Source organism: Rattus norvegicus, chromosome 8 (genome assembly GCF_021556685.1).
Source record: "Rattus norvegicus strain SHRSP/BbbUtx chromosome 8, alternate assembly SHRSP_T2T, whole genome shotgun sequence".
Lineage (NCBI taxonomy): Eukaryota > Metazoa > Chordata > Mammalia > Rodentia > Muridae > Rattus > Rattus norvegicus.
In genome coordinates this window covers 89056850-89076902 of record NC_141541.1, presented here as the reverse complement: position 1 = coordinate 89076902, position 20053 = coordinate 89056850, and the positions used below count along the sequence as shown (strand labels likewise).

The 20053-nt window shown below is 41.6% G+C and overlaps 1 protein-coding gene across 1 annotated transcript in view; it reads left to right on the top strand.

Annotated features, from left to right (window-relative positions):
• Impg1 (interphotoreceptor matrix proteoglycan 1) overlaps nucleotides 1–20053 on the top strand; it is a 146353-nt gene that overhangs the window by 44944 nt on the left and 81356 nt on the right. Inside the window, 5 exon segments of the mRNA NM_023958.2 lie at nucleotides 1880–1992; nucleotides 4869–5021; nucleotides 14529–14587; nucleotides 18185–18205; nucleotides 19486–19730. Of these exon segments, the coding sequence (NP_076448.2) occupies nucleotides 1880–1992; nucleotides 4869–5021; nucleotides 14529–14587; nucleotides 18185–18205; nucleotides 19486–19730 (591 nt within the window).

The window sequence follows — 20053 nt, the reverse complement described above, 5'->3', positions numbered from 1 at the left end:
GGTCCTGAGTTCAATTCCCAGCAACCACATGGTGGCTCACAACCATCTGTAATGGGATTGGATGCCCTCTTCTGGTGTGTCTGAAGACAATGACAGTGTATTCATATACATAAAATAAATAAATATTTTTTTAAAATGTGGCATAAACAGTTAGTTATAAAATGATAAAGTTTGGGTCGTTGGAATTGTCCTCCCAGGGTGGACAACATCACCTCAAGTGCTTGTAAGAAGCTGTTCAGCTACAGTTGTAAAGGAAGATGCCAGGGACACCATCCTTGCAGATCCTAACCAACCAAATGACATGGACTATGTTACCCAAAAATATCGCCTTCTCCAGTACCCTGTCACACAGTAAAGGGACTCTAAAGTAGTCACAGTTTATGAGTATTTAAAAAGAAAACAATGATTTTGATTTTTCACAAAAAACATATAAATTTTTAAAGAAATAGCTGGAGTGACTCTGATTTAGACATTACACAATGCATGTTTGATCTCCCATGAATGTATATAATATTACATGTCCATTGAAATGTGTTTGGGATGGTGAGTGGTTAAGAGAATCTGTTGCTCTTGTAAAGGACCTGGGTTTGATTCTCAATACCTGCATGGCAGCCCACAACCATCTGTAACTCCAGTCCCAGGGAATCCAGCACCTTCTTCTGGCCTCTGCAGGCACCAGTCACACACAAGGTATATAGATGTGCATACAGGCAAAGCTCCCATACACAGGAAATAACGAAATGAATCTAAAATAATTAATATGTGAATGTTTTAAACCACTACTCCAGCTAAATCAAAAGGTCCCACTAAAAACCACAGTGCCACAGCCAAGGCAATGACATCACAGAACCTTGTAGAGTTAAGAAAAACTTAAAAAGACTTGGGGTGTGAAGAAAGAGCCATGCTTTTTATTGATACATCCTGTTTTATAAGGCTTAAAACTAAACCAGTCCATTCTAAATTTTTGTTTAATTTTTTAAAAGCTATTTCTAAGTATAAACTAACTGATCGCAGCACTGTTTTCCTTGGCCATTTGTTTAAAAACATGATAAAAATTACAATACACATAGATTAAAATGGTTTATCCCTTGAATAGAACCTAGAAGCCCCTTTCTTGGTATCAGTAACTGTTTCTAAATGTTTTCCAGGGATCTGAAATAGTCTTTTGTTGATCTGTAAAGGAGTGTTTTAAAAAGTGTCCTGAGAGGCTGGAGAGATGGCTCAGTGGTTAAGTGCACTTTGCTCTGACAAAGCCCACATGGTAAACCCACAACTAACTAGAACTCCAGTTCCAGAGGATTCAGATCTCTCTTCTGACAGCTGTGAGCAAAGGACACACTAATGGTGCACATAGCATATGCAGTCAAAATACTCATAATTAATAAACAAATAAATAAATCCAAAACCAGAGCAAAGTAAAGGGACAATTGAGAGTATCTTACTGTTCTCTCATCTCTTGAAGTTCTTGATCTAAATTTTAATAATTAAAACATACTAATTGATAAAGCAGTCTGGACTTTTAAGACTTGAGTAATATTCTAAGATAATTTTCAGAACAAATTCAGTATAAATACTTGTCTTTATACCCTTTAAAGAGTCACAAAGAGAAACATTAATCAGCTCTCATTAGACAAATCACTTAACTATACCACATGTAGTATAACCCCAAATTTTGGTCCCATAAGAAATAATTTAATGGATATTTAAAGTATGACTTAATATTTCTTCAAAAACATATGTATAGAATCTCTGAAATGAGTTTAGAATGTACTTATCTAGGGTGACATAAAAGACATATGGAATTATGGAATCTTGACATTGCTCTAATTTAAATTCTTCTCATCTTATTTTTTGCCTGAAATCTCTCTAATTCCTACAGATGTTTCCAGTATGTCACTGAGGCCCTTCCCACTCCCTCCTGATGACACAGACCTCAAGGAGGTCACCATCAAAGACATCCAGACGCCCATAGCAATAAGAAGAGCTGAGTTGGTACAGTTTTTTATGCACATGTCTAGTCTTTTTATGTTCTCTTTTTTCTCATATCTATGTGTATGTGGTGTGCACACATGTGTGTGTATGCATTTTCACATGCATGTGGGCACAGGAGTGTTGGATTATAGGCAGGCTGTCGTGAACCCTTGGCTTTTCCCTGGATTCTGGGTACCAAGAACCTCAGTCTTCACGCTCGCACAGCAAGTGCTAACCAGCTGAGTCATGTCTCTAGCCTTTGTTTTCTTCAGTAAACTAGGGAAAGGGGTGGATGGATCAGATACTCAACACTTTTAGTACTGTATTTTCATCACTCAGATTATCTCAGTATCTTTATCCCATTCACTGTTCTTACATCATCGTAAGAATTGAGGAAATAAATAGTTTGAGAATTAGGAGAAGATGGGGGAATTACAAAAAACAAGCAAGAAACTTTCTCCCCCATACCTAACAGACACTTGTGTGTAAGAGGTGCTCCCTAAGCATTAAAATCAATCAATCAATCACAATCAATTTATACACTGTATACCAAAAGGTGTTATATTAAGCCTCTATCATGTGCAGCATAACTATATCAATTATGTTTCAAAATCCTTTACACCAGGCCAGAGAAGAATAGAAACAGTGGTCTAAGGCTAAGAGGCTATGTATGGAAGAGGTCACCATGTAGACTGTTGTACCTATGAGAGTTATTTAGATTATCAACATAGGAAGTGTTTATCCTTCCCTCCAAAAAACTAAATCTAGGCAGTGCTGAAGCAGAGAAACTCGGCCTTTATTACTCATAAGAAGTGGAGTTGGCAACTCAAAGAATGACAAGCCAGAACGTCCCACCCTTTCTCTGCTGCTGCAGCCACGCCCACTCACCCTGGAATCTATGGGATGCTCTTTCCCTCTGTCCCCATCCTTTCAACTTCCCTGAAAGGTGCAGGGCAAGAAGAAGAAAAAAAAGCCCATCTTACCAGCTCTGCATGATAAATCCCCATGAGCAGCCTGCTGGCCACTCTATGTGCCCTTCAGACAAGATGGCAGCAGGTACAGCTGAACTACTGCTGTGAACAAGGAACAAAAATAATGTGTTTTTCTGTGAAAAAAAATTGTGAGATACTAGTCTTTCTTCTCCCTTTCTTCACATTGCCTGTGTCCTATATCCTTTGATATCTAATGTAGGTACCTCCCACCTCCCTCTGTGTAAATGTTCCCACATCTTTCATCTGGGGTCTGCCATATTCCCTGAAGAGCTTCCTCTTCCATTTGTATCTATGACCCATTCTTTTACTCAGCAAGTATTTTTACTAAAGTTCACTGATGCGCCAAGACTAGAGATGTACAACAAATATTCAAAGATACACAACATAGTTCCTGCACCAAGGAACATATATGCAGTTAAACATGACAGAGTACCTTGAGTACTATGATGAAGATGGCAGGATAAATTACTGAGACACAGTGATGAGTCAGGACAGACTGTAGGGGCATGCGCCTTAGACTAGCATATTCAGTGAGCTTGTGCATAAATACCACTTTGATTTTGCTTTTAAGGATTATGTACGGTAGAGAATTGCGTGGACCAACAAGGCTTGCAGATAGAGAGAGGGTAGCAGGCGAGTGTAGAAGTGGATACCAAACAAGAGGTTGAAACGTGTAGTTTAAAGAAGGCAGAGGCAAAGATTTCTGTACTCCAAATAGAAAATACTTCAGACAAAACATAGAATGGGTAAAATGTGTATGAGAGGAAAGAGAGAGAGAGAGAGAGAGAGAGAGAGAGAGAACTGTTGCTAGAAGTGGGAGCATCTTAAATAGACTCACCAGGAAGAGACGAGCAGACAGTGTAGTACCTGATTAATCAAGCAGTCATGGCTGCAGAGTGAAACTAAAATTATTCAAGCACATTGGAATAAGACTACGGAGAACATTAAAAGTACAGAAAAGGACTTTAGGCTTTAACCACAAGTAATAGGGAGTCTCTGGAGGTACTCGGTGAGAGGAATTTAAAACATCTATCTTTTTCATGTGGACTATAAATAGAACAGATTCCCACCCCACCCCCACAGTCCAGAGGAGGAGAATGTGAATGCTGAACCAAAGAGCACGGATTCCAGTCATATCTAAGGAGTCATCTTTGGTGAGCCGTGATACACAATGCTGACCATAATAAGTAAAACCACATTATATACTCAAACTTGCTAGGACAGATTTTAATGTTTTCATCATATACTCAAAGGTTGTTTTTAATTTGATGTGCTGAATATATTAATAAACCTAACACAATCTCTTCAGACAATAAACATATATCAAAACATTGCATTTTATCCCTACAAATATAGACAATTATTATTTGTTGTTTTAAAATATATTGAAACTGGATAATGAAGTGTATGCTTGTAATTCCAGCACTTGAAGGGCCGAGGCTGGACCAATAGTTCAAGGCCAGACTTAACTATAGAGCAAGTTTGAAAATAGCTTGGGCAAACATGAGACTTTGCCTCAAATAAATAAGTAAAAACAAGTTGAGGACCGCCTCACTTCTAAGATGAAGAGTTCAAGGCTGGACTTAAGTATGTAGCAAGTTTCATAATCATTTGGGGGACAATGAAAGTTATAACTTGAGGAGTGCCTCAAGTCCAAGGCTAGCCTGAGCTACAAAGTGAGATTCTGACTTAAGTAAATAACCAACCCAATGGAGCTCCACTACTTTGTCTTTGTGCCTCTTACTGCAATTCAGAGGCAACTCACTAATCACAGGACTTCTACTCCAAAACCACTTGGACCTTCACCATCCAATTCATGATACAATGGCAACATATATTATATAATATTGCTGATTGTGTGCTGTTTACATGAATAGATCCTTTGTGTTGTTGTTTTTAACCCAGGAAAGTAAACCAGAGCCTACTCACGTGACTGAAATCTCATCCGAGGAGAAAGTGGAGTTCAGCATCTCTCTGCCAAACCACAGGTTCAAGGCAGAGCTCACCAACTCCAGATCCCCATACTACCAGGAACTGGTGGGACAGTCCCAACTGCAGGTGAGTGGACCAGCCTGTGCACCCACACCCCAAGTCATGGCACCATCTGGAAGGCAACAGCGTATTATGTGTCCTTTGGCTATTAGCTCCAACTTCTTGTGACCAGGCATCTATTGTTAACCACTGAAAGGAAAACTAATACTACATTAAGTTCCAAAATATTGGTGCAAATTATCCAGTCTAACTTTTCCATTGGTCAATGTTATTTATGTTTAAATCATTAAATTATTAATTATCTTTAATTTTGAATACATTTTAAGTTCACTTACCTAAAAGCCACAAATATTCTACCTATGCAAATTGCCATTATGGTAATGACTCGTAAGTAAATACTTTTCCAAAAATCCATCAAGGTGTATATTAAATGCTTCTGTCTTTTTTGTATGTCAATTATATATCAGTAAAACATTAAAATTTTAGAAGATTAATATAAAATTATCACCTAGGCTGCAACTAGAGAGTCTAATTGATTGAAATATGAATTTTCAATTCATAGTGTTAGACCCCTACTAATATTTCTACTTCTGCAATTCAAAAGGCATCTATGTTTACCACTTCACCACCAACGCTGCCTTTGCAATTTGATACAATTTAAATTCATGACATTAAGTGAATATAATTAAAGTATTCATCAATGACTAGAGCAGGAGTTAAGCCAATCATTGAGCATTATCATACTTCTTGGTCTTTGTCTGAACTGAAAGGTTCCTTAACTCTCCGCAGGAAAAATCCAACTGCTTTGTGGAGTGTAGCATATGGGTGCTGAGAGTAGCAGTTGAGCACAGGAAAAAGGAGACAGAAAGGATTGCAGATGTGACCAGAGTTGTTAACTACATGTATACCAGGTATAGTGAGTCCATCACAGAGGCACCCAGCCTATTGGTGGCCTCTGGAGTGGAGTGAAGAGAGATGATTCCAGATCTGTAAAGCTACTTGCAAGTCCTGCAAAGAGCTCCAAGGGGCGCGGCTCTCCTAAGTCATCACCACTGTGAGAGTAGCCTTTCTGGTGGTGCAGCTGCCCTTGAGGTGCTTCTAGTCCTATAATTAACCCATCACATATACTCCTGTATGTTACCCCAATTAAAAAAAATGGTTCACTTAGTTGGACTTGGCTAAAACCATTCCTGTGGTCTGCTGGGGGTTGCATACATGGAGTGAACAAATGTGCATGTGTTAAGTCATCATGAGCAAATACTATGTGAGGGAAAATTGCAAATAGTTTGTATTTCTGTCAATTAAAGTGAAAGAGAGTGCCATGGTTTGAATATGCTTGGCCCAGGGAGTGGCACTATTTGGAGGTGTGGCCTTGTTGGAGTAGGTGAGTCACTGTCGGCATGGGCTTTAAGACCCTCATCCAAGCTGCCTGAAAGTCAGTATTTTCCCAGCAACCTTCAGATGAAGATGTAGAACTCTCAGCTCTGCCTGCACCGTGCCTGCCTAGATCCTGCCCTGCTCCTGCCTTAATGATTATGGACTAAACCTCTGAACCTGTAAACCAGCCCCAATTAAATATTGTCCTTTTAAGAGTTGCCTTGGTGGTGTCTGTTCAGTAAAGCCCAAACTAAGAAGATGGTACCAGGGACTACTTGCTATGATAGGCCTGGCCATGCTTTTGTTTAGAAGAATGTGGATTTTGGATTTGGAGACTTTGGATTTGGAAAGCAGTGGAATGCTTTAAGTGGGGCTTAATGGGCTACCCTAGTAGGAATATAAAAGACTTTCTTCCTGAGAGTGATTTGAACTATGCAGACCTGCCCAAGAGGTTTCAGTGGAGAATTTCAGTATATGGCCTAGAAACTGCTTTGGTGGGATTTTGATGAAGAACATGGTTGCTTTTTGCCCTTGTCTGAAAATTCTACATAAAGCTAAGACAAAGAGATTTATAGTAATTGCATTGATAAAGGAACTCCAGAAATGCCCTGCCTAGGCTTTGTTCTCCGGTTAAGTGTCATGAAGAGCATTTTGAACAAGCATAGCAAGCTTAGAAAGAAAAATATAAAATATATGGCTTAAATATTAAAGGTGCATCAAGAAGTAGAAGGGAGCTGTATGGGATAGGAGACAGCAAATTGAATAGGACTTTTGGGGCAAGATTCCTAACCTAGCTAAGTTTAGATCTAGACAGAGTGGTACATTTAATCCTTGGAGGTAAAGCCAAACAGATCTCTGAGTTCAAGACCAGCCTGGGACAAAGTAGATTCTAGGTGAAGAAAAGTTTAAATCCAGGCATGGTGGTACAATCCTTTAATCCCAGCATTACAGCAGACAGAGCCATGTAGATCTCTGAGTTCAAGGTCAATCTACAAAGCAAGTTCCAGGAAAGCCAAGCTTATGCAGAGAGGGAGTCAGAAAACAGAGAGCTGGTAATAGAGTAAGGAGGCCATGTTCCAGCCTCAGCAAGCAGCAGAACACTACAGAGTCAGTTGGCTCTGGCTTTAGAAAGAAAAATAGAAGGGACAACTGGGACAAGTGATGCTGGTTAGCTGGAGCTAAGAAATTAGCAGTGATTAAGAAGAGACCAGAATCACTAAGAAGAAATCTTTTCAGTATTGTTTTCTGTGAGAGCACGAAGAAGCTGTGTTCCAGAGATAGCAAAGATTGTACCTTGTACTGCAGCTGTACTTGGTAATGTGTAAGAGTAACCCAGGTGGTACTGGTTTTGAAAGGGTTATGAAGAGCAGCTGAGGATTGGCACTGTGGGAGACTAGGAAAGGCCATTGGTGAAGATGCAGCCTCAGTTGCAGTTGATGGCCCAGGACTGAAGGTGTCATGCAAAGAAGTTGAGGCTTGGCACCATGTAGAGATCCTATAAGAGGCTATTGGTGAAGCTTGTTACACTGAAAGACCCCAGAGTATTACAGATGCCAGTACCATGGGATGATCTCCAAGAATAGCAGTGGAAGTAGAATGGATCAACCTGAGCTTAGAGCGCTAGAGAGGGCAGATCTGGAGAAGTGACACCAGCCCTTGGGAGGAGCCCAGAAGATTATGTGTGGATCCCAGACATTGAAACAAGAAGCAGTAACATTGAAGCTGCCTTGAAGACATCAAGATTTTCAAGATGCCAGAGCCATAGGCTTTTAGCTGCTAACAGGGAGTGGAACCAGCACAGGAGAAAGAAGTTTGTTGCAGTCAGCAAAGATAAAAAAGGAGATGGAGATCTGAAAACCGCTTTGGTATCAGACATGGAGATGCAGAGTTTATAGTTCACCCAGCTGGTTTCCTGTCTTGATTTGGGGCTTACAGTTAAGTTATTGGATGGATCTCAGAAGAGACTTTAACATTGTTGATACTACTATAGATTTTGGGGACCTTGGAAGTTGGACTAAATGTACTTTTTAATATGCTATGGCTAGATATGCCCTCCCCTCATGTGTTTGAACAAGCCTATGGGGCCAGGGAGTGGAATGTGATGATTTGTATATGCTTGTCCCAGGGAGTAGCACTGTTGAAGGTGTGGCCTTGTTGGAATAGGTGTGCTCTTGTGGGTGTGGGTGCCCTAGCTGTCTGGGAGCAAGTATTCTGCTAGTAGTCTTCAGATGAAGATGTAGAACTCTTAGCTTCTCCCCCAACCCCCCACCCCCATGCATGCCTGGATGTTGCCGTGCTCCAGCCTTAATGACAACTGAATGAACCTCTGAACCTGAAAGCCAGCCCCAATTAAATGTCCTTATAAGAGTTGCCTTGGTCATGGTATCTGTTCACAAAAGTAAAACCTTAACTAAGACAGAGAGAGAAATGAATGGATCTGAGATAAAGCTCAAAAGGAAGGCCAGGTCTTATCATGGTGCCCATATGCTCTGAAATCACCCTGTTTCAAGGATTTGCTAACGAGTGTTTTAAGTAACAAATGGAACAAGTAGCAAATCCTTCATTAGTTCATTCTGCTTAATGATCCATGCCTAAGTACTGTGTATGGTTCATGAACACTACAGAATCCTTCTCTTTCAAGCTAATGTAAGTGATTCTTTGTAATTATTTGACTTTCTGATGATGATGCGAGGGGTGGGAGGTTAAGAAGGTTTTATGTCCTACATCTCCTCTCGAGGTGAGAAGTGAGCACTGAATTCTCAAACTATGGGAAGCAGAGATCCTTTGCTACCTGGCCATAGACTCTTCCCTAACTTGTTAACTCTATGAGTACCTAAAACATCATAATAATGAACACTATTAGGCCCCATCTAACTGTAACCCAAAACCTAACCTTAATCTGAACCTTAACCTTAACTCTCTCTTCATCACTGGAGGAAGTCAGGACAGGAACTCAATCAAGTAGAGCAGAACTCTGATGCAGAAGCCACAGAGGGATGCTGCTTACTGTCTCATTCCTTATGGCTTGCTCACCCTACTTTCCTATAGAACCCAGAACCAGCAGCCCAGGAATGGCATCACGCACAATGAGCTAAACTCTCTCCCATCAATCACTAGTTAGGAAAATAACCCATGAGCTTACTTACCTACAGCTCAATCTTACTTTCTCCACTGAGGCTCCTTCTTCCCTGATGACTCTGGCTTGTGTCAAATTGACATAAAACTAGTGAGTAAAGTGTCATTTCCTCTTTAGTGCATAAGGAAACTGAAGTGCAAGGGGGAAATTAACATTCCCAACTGACACAGCCATTGCCTGGCAAAGAAAAGATCTCAACCCAGGTAGTCAAGCCTTGTACCCTTATCACTACCCAATGCTTATGTTCCCTAAATTCGTGTTTATGGAAAAGGGGTAACTATATCCTCAGGTCACCCTTTAGCCCTTTAAAAGCTGACTGAGCAAAGAAGTCTATGTCTTGTCCAGATTTGTTCCAAAGAGCATCATTATAGGTTCTTTCTTGAGTCTAACATTACTTAAGGCCCTGTCCCCTGTGAGCAGCCCCTGTCTGCTCCCTGCCCCCTGAGCAGGACCACTCCAAGGCCTGCATTAGAAACCCAATCAGTGTGCCCCGCCCATAGCGTGTATTAGCACAGTCACTTGGGCCTCATCAGGAATTAATGGACAGTGCTTTGCAGTAATTTAATTTCCACAATAAACCTAATGAGCAATTTAATACAAATGTCAAAAGGAATCACTTGGTTGTTGTCTGAATGCTTTCTCCTGTGCAAACATTCAAGAAAACTCAGCTGTAGCCACTTTGTACAGCCCCGTTAACATACGTTCTGGCAAAATCAGGGAGACCCCTGTGCGTTTGGTATTATTAATAAGGTTAAGTGGGCACTTAATTAGCAATTTAGTGGCTAGCGGTGCATGATGGGAAGGTCCCATTACTTAGCAGAATTAACTGAGGGCTTTTGTCATCGTGTCCCTAGACACCCTATGCACCCTCCGGTGCAAAGCTGATTCTTAATCAAACTCAGGTTCACAAAGAGGGCATGGACACAAACAAGCGAACAAAGAAAACCCTGCATTAAAGCCTGTGTTGTGACATGCTCCTAGAGGGGACGAGGACAGCCCTCCCAGGCACAGCAAGGGCAACTTCCATGGAGGTGCTTCTATGCTTCCCTGATGCTTGCACAGTAGGCTAGGGTCTCTGTAAAGAGAATACTTCAGTCCATTACAACCTGCTGCAAACACGGCAGCACACTGTTGAGCCTTCACACCCTAATTTCACTGGATATCCACAGCTCTTCCCACAGGACACCACAGCAGGCCTGAACTATTTACAAGGACTTTCCTGTAGGCTCCCTAATAAAGCCCAGGTCTGTCAAACCTGGCCTACCTTTCCCCTGGTTCTTCTCCGTTAAGCTCATTACAGGTACACAAATTTATTTCCCTAGGCCTCCTCCCCAGCCCCAGCACCCATAAACCACAGGAGGGACCCTCATTCTACCTCCCCTGCGTTTTTAAAACTATCTAAAAGCTGGGTTTGTCCTTGGAGAATCCATGCTGTGGGGGAAATTGGGACTCTCAGGGAGGGGAGCTAGTAACCCAAGGGGAAAGTAGATAGATAGATAGATAGATAGATAGATAGATAGATAGATAGATAGATAGATAGATAGATAAATTATAAGAGTCCCTGACTGTCTGTCAGGCACAGTTACTTGTTTATCAGTCCTTACTGGTACCCTGAGGTGTGGACATCAGTGTCCCATTTTGATCAAGAGACTACAATCCAGAGTTTAAGCAATAAACCCTGGAGTTTGCAGCTAGAAAGTAATAGCACCAATATTTAAGCCCAGCCCTGCACAGTATCTCCTTACCACCCAGAATAAGATACTTTTATCACCAGAGTTCCTATAGGTTCAGGAAATGAAAACTATTTTTAATATCGGCATAAGAAAATATAATTAAAAGGTAAATCAGTCTGCCGGAAAAAAAATTTTTTTCCATGATTGCAGCCCAAAGCCCCAGAAGAGATTGGGAACAATCTGTCTACAGGTCACAGGTCCAGTGCCTGACGCTGGAGATACAAAATGGCAGTGACTTTTAGATGCAGTGGCGATGAGCTTGGAGAATGAAGAGATGAACTCAACTCATCAAGCAATATTTTTTAGTCCTTCTATGTGAGTGACAATGTGGTATATTCCAAAAGCAAAGGAGATAAACGAATAAAGAAGATGCCATCCGTAGGCCGAAGGGCACGCACCTCCTAGAGCTTAGGTGACACGCTTAAAAGATGTGCCTTGGCAGAGAAAAGCTTCGATCTGAAGCCGAGTCTGGAGTGCTCACTTTTCAGTAGAGAAAGGTTCAGTGGGAGCAGTCACTGAGCGTTGCGGGCCAAGAGGGAAAAATCCACGGGGCTCTGGAGCAAAAAAAGGAAGGAAGGAAGGAAGGAAGGAAGGAAGGAAGGAAGGAAGGAAGGAAGGAAGGAAGGAAGGGAGGGAGGGAGGGAGGGAGGGAGGGAGGGAGGGAGAAAGAGAGAGGGGGAGGAAAAGAAAAGAGAAGAGAAGAGAAGAGAAGAGAAGAGAAGAGAAGAGAAGAGAAGAAAAGAAAAGAAAAGAAAAGAAAAGAAAAGAAAAACAGATGCATGTTATAAATGGGGAAGGACAGAGGTCAGCTTGGGTTCACTGGGAGGCCAACTATCAGCTACTGGTCAGTGGGATAATGGCAGAAAGAAGTGCGTCTGACTTTTCTATTTCTGTGAAGAGACACCACAACAAAGGCAACTTATGAAAAAAAATTTCATTGCAGACTCACTTACAGTTTCAGAGAATGATTCCATGACCGTCGTGGTGTTGGGCGTGGCAAGATGGCGGCAGGGAGAGTGGAAGCATGGGGCTGGGGCAACAGTTGAGAGCTTTCATCTTATTCACTGGCAGCAAGGAGAGAGAGAGAGGGGCGGGACCGGGGAGGAGGAAGAGGAAGAGGAGGGGGAGGGGGAGTAGGAGGGGGAGGGCAAGGGGTAGCGGGAGGTGCCATTTGGGCTTTTGAAACCTCAAAGTCCACCTCCAGTGAAATAACTCCGAGAAAAAAAGGCACATTTCCTCTGACAAAGCCACACCTCCTAATCCTGCCTAAACAGTCCACCAGCTGCAGACCAAGCATTCGAACTCATGAGCCTGTGGGGGCCATTCTCATTCTACCCACCACAAAGTGTGAACAGTAAGGCAGAGGTGGCACAGAGTCAGGAGAGTGTTTAGTGACTTCCTGAAGAACTGGACCCATTCCTCAGGCAGTGTGGTCCGGCCAGTCTGAGGATTTTTGGATGAAAAGCAACAACATGGAACTTAAAAAAAATAATTTATAACACACATTCCAAGAAGAGGAGGGGAAGAAACAGAGGATTAAACTCTTGCTCTCCATCTGCACCCCAGCGCGCACGCGCGCGCACACACACACACACACACACACACACACACACACACACACACGCATGCGCGCGCGCGCGCACACACACACACACACACGCATGCGCGCGCGCGCACACACACACACACACACACGCATGCGCGCGCGCGCGCACACACACACACACACACACACACACACACACACACACACACACCATGGGGGGATGGGCACTGACTCAATTCAACGGTGCAGCACAGCACGGGAGGTTAGCAAGGCTACTATGGCAACGATACTGTGGAAAAATCAAATGGCATGGGATTTGAACAAAACTTAGTAACCCTGATGACAGCCAAAGAAAGGAGGTGTCTGGGTATCCTAGGATTTCTTTCCTGACACTTGGAAGTCAGAAAATAATGCAGGTTTAAGGAAGGAAATGATACTTGTGTGGAGAACTCAAGAGTGGGTCTGAGATCGCTGACACGGTGGGAGAAAATCAGAATTCCTTACGGGAGTGAGGGATCAGCGGGACAGGGAGAAGGACAAATCCAGCCCCACTTGTCTTTCTATTATCCTATTCAAGTTCCTCTACTAACCGGCTGTGCCTCCCTCTCAGACTTGCTTGTCTTGTAGGAAAGCTGGTATGGACCGTGTGGGCTGGTTATAGAATAAGAAGGAGCAAGGACAGAAGGCTGGGCTGTGAATTTTCAAGGTCTTCACACTTAAAGGCTAAAAACAAGAATTTGGTGGAGCAAAGGAAACTGATCAGTGAGAGAAAAAGAGGAGTAAGCCAAAACTCCTGCTGTGAAAGAAGACTTGGAGAGAACCGCCCACTCCTGTGGAACCACAGGGGGCAAAAATGGGGGCAAAAATGGGGGCAAAAATGGGTCTGTGAGGCCGGGGAGGAGCCAGGGAAGTGATCTTGATCGCAGGCCTCATTAACAAGTACAAATTAAGAAAATTTGGGAAACCCTTGCAAGTCTAAGAAGGAATCTAATTGATCAGGCATTTCGCATTTGGTAACACCTTTACTGTTGTAGTTTCCAAATCCGCTAATTCAATTCAGAAAACATCATTGCATTATTATTAGCTACGTAGAGAAAATGCATGCTACTCTACACAAATAAAAATGTTGTAGTTTAAAAAAAAAGTTCCTAGCGCAAGGCCCTGGGTTCGGTCCCCAGCTCCAAAAAAAATAAAATAAAATAAAATAAAATAAAAATAAAAAAAAGTTCCTGCCAGACTGTCCCTGAATCTATTGCTTGTCTGTGGTTCCCATTCCTCTAATTGAGCCTCCTTGCAGGGCCTCAGTGAGAGAGTCCTGCAGTGACTTGATGAACCAGGATGAGGTGATACCCAGGAGGGGCCTCTTCCTTCTCAGAGGAGAAGGGAAAAGGAGGGTGAGGGAGGGGCTGTGTGAGGGAGGGACCAGAGAGGGGGCCTTGATTGGGATGTACAGTGAATAGATAAATTAGTGAATGAAAAAAAAAAGAATTAAAAAAAAGGTTCCCACCAAAAACCATCTTAAAGTATTTCATATTTTATCTGACATAACTTTTAAAGCATCTCAGAACTGCTCATATATGGCTTTACAGCTAATAAACACAATACTCTCTAGGCTTCAGAAATCTCTGTGAACAGAGGGAGTTTGTCATGTTTTGTTGTTTCAGTTTTCTGTTTCACCTGTCTCCCTACTAACTCGTCACAAGTGTTTGGAGGTTTGTTGTTTCCTAAGATCTGAGCCAATACGACCAAAGAATATTTCATCCATTTCTTTCTCGCTGCAGTTGCAAAAGATATTTAAGAAACTTCCAGGATTCGGAGAAATCCGCGTGTTAGGATTTAGGTAAGTAAGAGAATTAGACTCTTCTCAACTTTAAATTTAAAACAACAAATTTGAAAATCACTTCCGTGGCTTCCTTTAAAAGCCATGTCCAGAGGACGAGAAGGCCCCCTTTCTCTCAGTTGTTTAACTCAGTCTGAGAAACTGCGGCTTAATGGACAATCCAGGATCTGTTGTAAGCTGCGCAAAGAGCTGGAAATATCGCCCTCTACAGAGCATCTGCCGGTCGTCCTTGGCAATGTCATTAGCAATTCTCTGGAAAACAACACCAGAGAAAAGACACATCAAGAAGCAGTAGCAATTAACTGCCTTGGTATGGGGTCACCTCGTGTTCTCTCCAAGGCGAAATCTCATCCCCATTGGCATAAATCACATTAGCCGAGAGACACGGGTGGACCTGATTTACCCATGGAGGAACTGAAGGAATGGACTCGACGGGGGTCAAAGCAAGACTTCTTAAACCTCTCTTCTTATTTTATCTACTGTATGGACTAAAGCAATGCAGTATTACTCAAAACGCAGAGTCTTAATTAGTAATGCTGTGGAAAAGCAGGGTGGGATCACATCTGTAGCCACCTCGCTCACGGCACCCTAACACGGGTTCATGGGTTTAAACATAAATGTTTGCTTCATTTTTTTTTTTAAATGAATGCCTGATTACAAGACGGTTTTCTATTTTTTTCCCCTCCATCTTTATTAACTTGGGTATTTCTTATTTACATTTCTTTTTCTTTTTCTTTTGTTTTTTCGGAGCTGGGGACCGAACCTAGGGCCTTGCACTTGCTAGGCAAGCGCTCTACCACTGAGCTAAATCCCCAACCTTGCTTCATTTTTTTAAGTTCCCCTTATTTCAAGCCTTTATGGCCAAGCTCAGGTGGTTAAATGGTACTCAGTGTTGCGGGATACATAGCAACCCTGCTGAAAGCAGGAGGAACTTCCATGCCTGGGGAGGTAGGAAGTGACCTGCGAAGAGCAAGCCTTGTCCAAGTCTTCCTGGCTCTGTCACCACCTGGTCTTGGAGCCGGAGGAGAACTTGGGAAGAGCAACTTATGCCTGGACAGAGGGCTTAGAAGACGTGACCAGCTGTGTCTCCCAGGGCTGCCAAGCCTCTCTGATTCATAGAAAACTAATATTTACCAAAGCAAACTCATTCTGCTTTGTGTCAAGAAGCCTGCTCTGCGGTATTCAACTCGAAGTCAGACAGATGAGAGGATAATCAGAGGTGATGGGCCCCTAGTTTACATAGATGGCAAAGTCTTCTGGATAAAGTACTACAGTTAAAGAACAAATTTTTAATCTACGGCTTCAGGAAATGATGGAAAGGCTTCTCCTGGTGAGTGATTAAATGTGTGTCATCGTCTCCCTGCGACAAATGAAAATCTAATTGTAAGAAAATCGGCTTGAGAGGAAAATCACAATGTTAGGCAGTGAAATTTTTCAGGGAAAAACTCTTAAAGAGGCATGGCTGGAAACTGAATCTTTCCCACATGTTTGTAAAGATTCATTCCTACTTCTACCCACTATGCTTACAAAATAAGTTCAGTCACATTCTGCCAATGATCTTCCTCTGGTCATGAGGACTTCAAACCACTGTAAAGTATGTGGGCCAATTAATTCAGTAAGCCATGTGCTCGTGAGCCCCACAAATATTTTGTCATTGATACCAATGCTGGAGATGCTCTGGAATAAACTTACTATGAAGGACATTACTTTTGCTGTGGATCCAGATGCCCACAGACGATTCATCCCCTATCAGTCACACACATTGCCTTTCTTTTGTCTCATTTGCAGAGAAGCTTATTTATAACTTCCTAAATTGCTTGATAGGAACGGCTTCATCCGATTCTCTCAGCACAAACTGAAAATTAATTAGGACTCTATGATTAATACAATTTTAAGTATTAGCAATTAAAGCACCGTTTTGAGTCTTGCTTCACTCTTTAGGGCAAGTGTGGGAAGCGATTAATAATTCCTCAATCTAGTGGTAGAGTGTATTCTTCAGGCTGCTGCAAAAATGTACATAGCATCTTTATCTGTAAGAGCCGACACATGGGAACAGACTAACTGTCCATCCACAGAACGATAGACAATTCTGGAATGTTCTCAATATAGACACTTGACAAAGAAATCACACTTTTGACATATGTGACAACAGGAAAGCACCTCTAAATAACTATGCTGAGGGAAAGAACAGACGAGGGTGCATTATGTTCTATTTATATTGAATTCCAGAAAACACAAACTCGTCCACAGTGACAGAAAACACATCAGTAGTTTCTCAGAGATAGTGGAGCAGGGTGTGAAAGGGAGAGATCACAAAGTGGCAGGAAAAATCTTTCATGCTAGTTAATATGCTCCATGACTTGATTGTGATAATAAATAATTCTTGTTTAAGATTTCCATTTGCTTATGCAAGCACATGTCAACAAGCCAATCTTTAATTGGCAAGAATAAGGTTCTGGTCCAGGAAGCATGGCCACTCCCCTTGGCTTCAGAGGGTTACAAACTACAAAGAAGCTAGAGGCGGGACCTGGATGAATGTCTGGTAGAGAAGCTCTCCTCTCACAGTGCCAGTTAGAAGGACAGCAGGTTCTCTGTATCCACAGCAGGAACGTAGGAACCAGTCTGTAGCATTCCATTGTGGTCATGTTATATCAGGGCAAAAAAAGTAAAATGAATTTATAATCCAAGAAGAAATACCAGCGATGCTAATCCCATCCCGTATATAGACTGTCTTCATCAGCAACTGTCATTTGAAATATAAGGAGAGAATACCAAATATAAATTTTAAACTAATTTCTAAAATGTGTCTGTAATTTCAGTAATCAAAGTGTCTTTCTAAGGCACACACTACGGGGTGGGGTAACAAAATAAAACCAAGGTTGTGGGAAGAAAACCCAAAGTTCAAATCTTGCCTCAGCTGGTCCCAACGGAGTCTGTCTCCCTCTGTGTATACCTTTGTAGTTCCTATAAAATGAGGATTCTGTGGTTCTAAAACTTAAATGAAAATACACATAAACTACTGGGTACATATCACCCACTCGATAAACAGATGTTTTTCTTGCAAATTTTCATTGTGAGTGGAATCAATCCCTCAACTGATTAAAGCGATTCAAAGAGAAATCAGCAAAACACTGGTTCTAGGGGCCAGCCTCAGAGATGTTACCTCTGAGGATAAACGAGTCCCTTAATGACATCCAGGAGGAAGAGAATCTCTCTGCAAAGTACTTTTTAAAAACATCCTGGCAATGGCTGCTCAAATAAAAGATACATAGCATTTATTTGCATCCTTTTTTGAGGAAACCAGGTTTTAAAAGAAGATAATAAATGCAGGCAGCTTTGAACGAAGGCTCAAATTCTGATCATATTTATGTTATGTACAAACCATATTTAATGACGTTTACATCCTGAGACTCAGGATTCTTAAAGGTGCCATCCAAATTTCTGATGGCAGTTTGTATGTTTCTCAAAAGTTCTGGACAAACAGGAAGGACAATGTAAAAGCATTTTTGTGTATGAAATAATACACTGACAAATTCAATAAATCTCACCAAAATTCTTTCTCCCTTGCATGTTTTCATGGTATGTGGTGAAATGAAGACCAAAGAAAGAAGAGGATGGGTAATTTTGATTATTTTTTTTTATGTTTTGAAATACTGTATGCTTCCCTCTGCTAAGGGCTAAACTGAGTCTTTAAAAATAATTTTCACACGTAATGTCTTGAATAAGCCAATGATTTTCAGTATATTATTTAAATGGAATTAATTTTCATTGAGTCATTTAGAAAATATCTCTAGCCAAATCATGTGCTATTAGCAGGCAAACAATGACCATCTGAGATGCCTTCTATAAAAACCTGAAGGTCTCATTAGAAAACATGTGGGACTATGGGTATGTTATGTACACAGCATGATTTAAGTATGTCTTGTATGTTTACAATGGGAGATGGGCTGGCTGGCCAAAGACTCCTGAGTGGAACCAACTGAGGTCTAGATTGAGGGAGAGAAACTAATTTGCTCCTCAGCCCCAAGGTCAGTTTGAGGTGGGAAAAGGACCCACTATACCTGGGAGAGCTCAGTAATGAGAATCTGGCTTTGGCTCCCACAATTGACTAGTGAAATAATGAACTGTAGCCTCTGACTGATTATGTGGTCTGAAGAACTGCCAGGAATACACATTATCAGTTCCTGAGGCCTTTAAAAACATTTCTGCTTCTCCCTGTGTAGATTTATGGCAGAAAACAAAAGGTAACACTTGATTCTCAAGGACATAACTGTAAAGAATCTTGTTTGAGATTTGTGTTAATAAATAGAGTAGAAAAATACAGTTAATCATGTACCGTGTACTGCCTTCCTTCCCTTTTCTCAGATCTTATTTTATTTCCTTGCTCTATTTCATTTAAAGGTCTTTAATTTTAAAAATACTTTGCAGAAAAGAATGGAAGAAAAAAGGCCTTAGGAACCGAAGTTTCACTTGGTGGTGGCATACATAGACTATTGTACTATATCCTGCATGCTAGTCCTTAGACCTTAAAGGAGGTATCTTGTAGAAAAAGTGCCAATTCATTTCTCTTTCTGACTGACACTTCATGACTTTTAAGAGTACCAAAAGCATTGATCGATTAACAATGGATAACACCTTTTTTAAATGTAAATATGTATGGACCCAGTTCACAATCCCTCCTCAAACTAGACTTAATCCCCAGGCTGACATTCTACTTTAGAACAAGTTATTTGTCCATATATTAAATTTCTGGCAAATATTGAAATGAACTAAGTTGGATATGCTTTAAGAGCCTATCAGAAAAGAAGATAAACTATGCTGAACATTTATAGCAACACAGAAACTCTCTAGTCTTCTCACAATTGCTTTGGATAGAACATGTCCTCTTCTCTCCACAGTTCAAGCTCCACAGAAATACAACTCATGGCCATCTTTAAGAGGGACCATGCAGAATCAAAAGGCCCTGAGAGTGATCTCCTGTCTCTCGATTCCAACAAAATTGAACGTGAAAGAATCCATCACGGAGCCATAGAAGACAAACAACCAGAAGCCTACCTCACAGCTGCAGACCTCAAAAAACTCATCATACGACTACTAGATGGAGACCAGCCCTTGGTAGGAGGGACAGTTCCATTCAGTGATGGTAAGTTGGTGATGCCATAGTTCCAAGTTTCAGTGAATTCTGACAGAGAGGCTCGTAAGTATGATTTTAGGATGAGTTGTCATTTTAACTTGGGCCTTGTAAAGTCACCCTTACTGACAGGCACATCACGGATGGCACTATTTCTGGCTCCCCTCACACCCTCCTGCATTCTATTTCATCAGCCCTTGGTGATCATTCTGCACCAAAGATAAGTCTGGAAGAATCCAGTAGTTTCAGTTCAGTCAGGTCAACTATGTTCAGCCAGAAGGGTCTAGACAGACAGAAGAACTCGTGAACAGTCCCATTAGCCTGGTGTAGCTTAC